Here is a 6957-nt window from a genome sequence, read left to right as displayed (position 1 = left end):
GATGTTTTTGGGATCAGGATTATATATAGCTCATTTTCAAAAGACGCTACTAGTTAAAATTATAGCTCCTTTTCAAAAGGCGCTATTAGGGTTCGAATGATAGCTCATTTTCAAAAAGAGCAATTAGGGTTTAAATTTAGCTTCTTCTCAAAATGAGCTATCTACGTGGTGGCTACATGACGATGACATATTTTTACAAAATATTAAGAAAGATGGTTATTCTCCCGATTTGATTACAATTTATGGCCATTTCGGCCAAAAACTCGACAATTGTGATTGTATACACAAGAACTGGTCCTCCCTCCTTGGCACAACCCGTCGCTGTTTCTCCCCAGGAACAGTGAGATCAGCAATCACGACGGCCGGACATCTTGAATCTGAACCAGCTCACCTCAGCTCTGATATGGAGTAGTAATTAGCTACCACAATCATAGTTCAATCGGTTAGTTATCCTATCACTATCACTATCACTATCACTATCCCTATGATATGAATATATCCTTTGGCCTGTATGCTTCTGCTCTTACGTTCTGTATAGAGTTGATCTCAGCACTAGTGTGTTGGGTTTAGGGTTTTGATTTTTGGTGGTTGAAGAAGGAGAATTATATTTGCGATTCGATTAGATGGAAACAAAAGATGTGGATATCGACCACTTGGAGAGAGGTTTGTTATCGTCACAAAACGGATCGCCAAACCAAGCCGAAGCCGAAGACGAGACGGTTCTTTACACGGCGTCCTTCGGAGAGACAGAGGAGAATTTCGTCAAGTACCAAACGTCCCGGTGGGTGCTTTGCTCGCTGCTCTTGATTTTGGCTTGGGGGATTGGTTTCTTCATGTTGCTCTATGTACCTGTTCGGAGGTATATTCTTCGCCAAGACATCCGCTCCAGGAAGCTCTATGTCACCCCCAATGCTGTTGTCTACAAAGTAAATTGCCCATTCCTTTTCAACTTCTTTCCTTTGTCATCTTTAAGAATAATGTTCGTTTCTGGGTCAAATTTTCTGCGGCTTTTACGGTTTGTCAATGCCTTTAAAGTTTCAATACTAGTAGTTAAAGAAGCATGATTTGTGATTGTGGGGCTGAGATTATTGAGGTTTATACCATATTCGTGATTATGTTTATGGTTTGGTAAGTCCATGTCCATTGGTTTGTGTATTGCAAATATTTTCACCGTTTTTGGACTTCAATCTTTAGTTTATCAAGGAAGGAGATTGCTAAAATGCCTTGAAAATAGTGTTTAAATGTCTTGAAAATACTTCAATCTTTTGTTTTTGATGTTACATTACAGTTAAATGCCTTGAAAATGATGTTTAAAATTGCTGATGTTCCGGGAGTCCGGTGTTTTCCTGTTAGTTAATTAACACTTCTTTTTTCCTATTTTCTTGTTCAGTTGGTAAGGCCAGTTCCGTTTCCGTGTTTTGGTGTATTGAAGAAAGAGAAGCACATCCCATTACCTTCAGTTGCTGATGTTGTGATAGAACAAGGTAAAAACTGTTGCCTGATGCTCTGTATGCAGCCTTGCCTCGATAGTTTTTCTAGTACTTGTTGTAATAAGACATTTGTCCTGAGTAAAGGTCAATTCCTTTCAAACCTTCGAGCATACCAAAGCGGCATAACTTTCGAGCGTGTACACCTACTTTATCATGACATAGTTTATACATTAACTACTAGTGCTTGCCCATGCCTACGACACTACGCACCCCGGTTAGAATTGCCTGTGCCTATGACACTTGTTAGCTAGTGGCTCAAACACTAAATCAATTCATTAGTGTGTAGTATGTGATCCTCTTCTTAGTGGCACAAAAGAGAATAACCTATGCTTACGGCACTCCCCCAACTAAACTTTTAAGCTAGCTACAAAGAACTATAAATTTGCTTATGGAATTCTAGTAAATACCAAGTAAAAAAGTTAAAATAGCACTACTATGGATTCCCCAACCACGTACATTAAACCCATTTGCAGAAATGAAAGAACATATTAGAACCAAGAAATCAAAAACCTCAATGTAACTTCAATCACTAATAGTTATCAAACGCCATAAACTAACCATATAAAGAGTAAAAAAAAATTAATTCGGACCGCGAGAAAGAACATGCTATAGAAAAAAGCTACAGAGAACTCAGGCTTTGGTTGAAATACCTCAGTGTAAGCGATCACCGGGGGCATAGTGCTTACCCGTGCCTACGGCACTACCCACCCCAATTGGAATTGGTTTTAATTTGCTGAAAATTATGTACCTATGGAGTTACTATTCTGAAGTTCAATTTCTTCCAAGACTTGCATCAATTTCTACCCATGTAGGCACGGGCAACCCGATGATAACAGAAAAATGAAGGGAGAAAAAGAAAAAGAAGGGTCTGAAATCACATGGACCTAGGCGTGAACTACACTACTAAACTATCATTCAAAATGGAACGTCAAGAGGAATTAAAATAACAAAACTCGATTATGTGTAACATTTCACAACACACCCACCCACTCACTTACACCAAAAAAATCACCTAAATTTCTTGAACACTTGGAATAGACATAAATTCCACCCAAAACAACAACTAGATTGAAATTTAAACACTATTTGCACCTTGGAAAGAAATAGACACCAAAAACTTCCAAAAAAAATCCCCAAAGAATGTTTCACACGGCTTTCAAAAAATGGTTTATTTGTTAGACCCATTACCTTTGCTTTCATGGAGCTTTCTTGGCCCAGCTTTCATGCAGCTTTCTTCAACCAGCTTCGCCGGAATAAATTAAAAATCCCAAAGGAATGTTTCTTGGCCTAGCTTTTGACGGGATTTGTAGACCTCGGTGGGGATTCGAAAGATGAAAGGAGAGAGAGAGAGAGAGAGAGAGAGAGAGAGAGCGCCTTATAATCAAAAATTAGTTACGACCCTTTAGGATAAAATGATCGGGAAAATTAGATTTTTGCACCGGTTCAAACGGATTGAAAATTGAAATATTTAATCTTTTAACTATTTTTTAATATATCAAAATCTTAAAAAAATAGTTAAAAGATTAAGTGTTCCAATTTTCAATTCGTTTGAACCGGTGCGAATATCTTAATTAACTGATTATTTTACCTTAAAGGGTCGTAATTAATTTTTGATTCTAAAGCCTTTCTGTTAGAGCCTTAAGATAACTGTAGAACCAAATATAGTTATAAGATTAAGATAAAATAAAAGCCTTATAATCAATAACTAATTACGACCCTTTAGGATAAAATGATCAGGAAAATAAGATCTTCGCACCGGTTCAAACGGATTGAAAATTAGAACACTTAATATTTTAACTATTTTTTTAATATATGAAACTCTTTGGGATCCGGGCGTTGAATGGACACTATTTCTGAAACATGCCATAAAATTTTTGGCCAAACAATGTAAGTTATTTACGAAGATACCATTGGTTTGTATGTGAAGATGGAGAAATCTGGACCATTGGATTTGTTTGTATGGGTAGATAAAATTTGGGTCAGGGAGAAATCTGAACCGTTGAGAAAGAAAATTCCTAAAGAAAATTAACACCCTTGTGTTTTATTAGATAGATATATGTGTTTATTCTTTTTCTCTTGCTTAAGAGTATAACTTGTTTCTACATGTCTCATTATGTCTAATAAGCCATTGCTATTCTCAGGATACCTGCAGTCCCTTTTCGGTGTATACTCAGTCAGGTTTGAGAATGTTGGTGTAAGAAGGTCTCCAAGTGATGACGTTCGTATCGAAGGAGTTGCAAATCCTCGTGCTTTTAGGAAGGTATACCTTACTTCAAACTGTATTTATGTGGGTATTTTCCGTTGGAAGTATAATAGGAATTTATAACCTAGATGCCTTTCCAGGCTGTTACAACGCAACTTTCAAATATGAGAAGTGAAGCTTTCTCTAGGCAAGGTTCCACTATTGAAGATGTTCCGAATTTGAGGATTGGCCCTTCAGCTGCAGCGTGGGTATGCCTAAATACTTGAGCTTGGCTTGTTCATTAAGTTGTTTTTTTCTTCGTCTTCAATTTTGGTTCTGATATTTCTTTTGGTAAACCGGTTCTGATATTTCTACTACAAAAAACAAGTGTGAATTGCTTTTGCAACCTTAGCAGTCCAGTACGGGAACTATGTAGTGTAAATTTTGCCCCTCTGCAATGTCATGTTGACTCAAAAGAAACTTGTCCTGATGGAATACCTTTTTTCTTGAAACTCTTTCTTACACACCCACTGGTTGTTTGTTTCTCCTTGATCATATGCAGATGTCTCCATCAAAATCTTTCAGGAATGATTCTTTTTCTCAATCAGGAGAGCTAATACTTTTGCAAAAACTAGAGGAGGTTGGCTCTTCCGTAAAGGTAATAACCCCTTGAGTTTATTCGTAATATCTTATCAACTAAGTATGTTAGATCTCACTCTTTCTCCCAACCATGAAATACTTATCGCTATTTGTTGCAGAGAGTACAAAGCTTAATCGAGGAGCAACACACTCAAACATCACAATCTTCACATTGAAATAAGTGGACCTCAAAAGAACAAGCATCCTGTAATTACCTATTTTCCTGGTTTGTCAGATCCTTTCTGTTTGAAATTTCTCTTATGCGGACTTTTAATTTTTTCCAAGTAATACTATCCATGGTCATACAAGTGATAGAAATGCCAACTTTTCCTTGGAAACTTTAATATTCATTTACCAAGAAATAAGTTCTTTAGACATGTTAATTCTCTGACATACATATATTCAAGACCCTGTTCCTCTTATGAACTACTAGGATTAAAATCTCTGCTCTCCTGGTTCATCAATGCTTAGCTATCAAGAGTCTGACTCTCTCATAACCCCTCAGGCTTCTCCTTGGGAGGGGGACATCGGCAGTTATGCTGGTCTAACGATCATTGTCTCAAACTTCCTCAAGTTTCAAACTCTTACCTCTCGCTGTCCCAGTTTATCAAAGCTCTAGAACTGTAAAAGCACTCTCGCTCTCCTTAAAGTGTGAAAACCAGGCTCAAAGTTTTTCTTTCCCAGTTCAATCTACTTACCTTCCAGGAGTCTGGCCCTTCACTAAATTGTCAGGGGTCAGCTCATGGTTGGTGACAGCTAAAATTCATTTCAATCCTCATGCATTCTTACCATAGTACCTGTAAACATTTCTTTTGTGAACTTTCTATCAGATCTTTTGGATTGCTTTAGAAATTTTACATGGGCCTGGTCAATGAACAAGTTTTGTGTATTGCTTTAGCTGCTTGTAATTTTATTGTTTTGAGCTTGTGAACCATCCTCCGTAGCCATGTGTAGAGCTCGTCCACATCGGTAAATTAGAATTTCCAAAGCTAGAGCATGGGCGGTCTCTCTACTCATTGTCAAGTGGATGTTTTAACATGGGTATTAGAGCTAAGCTTTCGAAACCTTTTGCCTGACTTTCTTGATTGATTTTTCCATTGTTTGTGCCATGAGTGCATTTTTTCATGTTGTGATCTTTATGTTTTGGATCCTTTATTGATTTCTCCACCTATGAGCTTCATACTGTGATAATAAAGAACAACTCTCGCTCCCGTGGACGTACCCAGTTTTGGGGAACCACGTATATCTCTGTGTTGATTTCTTTACTGTTTATACTCGTTTATCGTGCGAGTGTGTATGACGATAAATAAAGGTGGAGAAATCAACACAGAGTATTTATACCGACTCTATTCTAACCCTAACCTGGTATTTGGTCTGTATCCCAAAAATACTCTTGTACGATACCGTATCATACCGCGGGGGGCGCACACCCCCCAATTACAGAACGCCTGAGCCTTCGGCCCAGTCTACTTTCACTGGATCATCGGCAATGGGTCAGATGCCGGAGCGGAGCGTAGTGGAGTGACGGGATCTGGCTTTCTTTCTAGAACTCCTTAGTATCTCTTCATACTTAACATATGAGCCACAGTTCTAACAAGTTTTGAGTTCAATGCTTCAACTCCTTGTTGATACTAGTTGCTTAGCAAGCAAAACACAGTAAAAACAAACAGATCTCTCTGAAATGTCGAGATAGTTTAATGGAGTAGTCATATTAAAATCTGTCAAGTTCAGCTTAGCTTGAGACATGCTCATCATGTTGAAGCTTAATGGTTCAACGCGATGAACGAGGCTTAAGCTTGAACAGACCAATAGTCAGCTTGGCTCACTACTGGAAACTATATTTGTTATCGCTTGTAAAAATGTCTCTATACAGTTGTTAGGCAAGAAATTACCCAGACAAATGATGAATTACAATATTTATTTGTGTCCTATGTTGATTAGACTGCGTCTGCATATGTTTTGCAGGATTGAAGTAAGGTATAATGGGAGAAAAGCATTTGTTCAGCATCATTGGTGAGCCAACAAATTTGGATCTTCTGCATGACTGCCCTGAAGCAAGAAGTTTGAGCATGCATAGGTTCTTCTTTGAGTTCAAGGTTCGGCAATTGTTCTGGTTCCTGTGTATTTAGAATGAAGATTGCTGGTACACTCGTCCGCTAACAGAGGTTAATTAGTTAGCTCTGTTCCATACTTCCATGTTTCATAGACCCAACATGTCATGTATTAGCCTATGTGTGATTTTCTACTTTTGAGGCCTCTCTGTTTGTTTTGCCCCCTTCTCTTCTCTCTCTCTCTCTCTCTCTCTCTCTCTCTCTCGTATAGCTCTCCACCAATCAGTGCCATTGAGTTGCTGTTGTTTTTATTCTTGTTGGGTTTTTGTAATGATTTCTGTGGTAATTATCGCAATATGTAGTTGCATTTCTGGAAATTTTTACCAGTGTCATATCTACTTAAAGGGGTTTATTTTATGCATTTACTTTTATTGGTTCCTCTCCCTTCCCTGGTGGATTTCTCTTCAGCTATGGATCAGTGACTGGTAGATATTGCCATCCTGTACAATATGGCAGTGCCTCACCAATTTCGGCTATTCTGCTATCTTATTGCTTTCCTGTTTTTCCATTAGGTATAAATTAGCTTTAAAAAATA

General features: G+C 38.0%; 1 protein-coding gene across 4 annotated transcripts; it reads left to right on the top strand.

Annotated features, from left to right (window-relative positions):
- The first annotated feature begins 274 nt into the window (after positions 1-274).
- Positions 275-6739, top strand: LOC131326945 (uncharacterized). 4 transcript variants are annotated; one of them, XR_009200136.1, is made up of 8 exons: positions 275-442; positions 571-926; positions 1391-1484; positions 3632-3750; positions 3834-3941; positions 4235-4330; positions 4431-4537; positions 6277-6739. XR_009200136.1 is itself a non-coding variant. In XM_058359865.1 (8 exons), exons 2-7 carry the CDS (start codon positions 624-626, stop codon positions 4485-4487), a joined length of 777 nt encoding a protein of 258 aa, XP_058215848.1. In that variant the 5' UTR covers positions 275-442; positions 571-623; the 3' UTR covers positions 4488-4518; positions 6277-6739. The 4 variants fall into 4 exon arrangements, 2 of the variants coding, with proteins under 2 accessions (XP_058215848.1, XP_058215849.1); XM_058359865.1 differs by having other exon boundaries at positions 4431-4518; XR_009200137.1 differs by having other exon boundaries at positions 281-442; positions 624-926.
- Positions 6740-6957: the final 218 nt, after the last annotated feature.

Source organism: Rhododendron vialii, chromosome 5a, assembly GCF_030253575.1.
Source record: "Rhododendron vialii isolate Sample 1 chromosome 5a, ASM3025357v1".
Taxonomy (NCBI): Eukaryota; Viridiplantae; Streptophyta; class Magnoliopsida; order Ericales; family Ericaceae; genus Rhododendron; species Rhododendron vialii.
The sequence above is the reverse complement of the archived record's forward strand: the minus strand, read 5'-3'. Positions and strand labels throughout refer to the sequence as shown.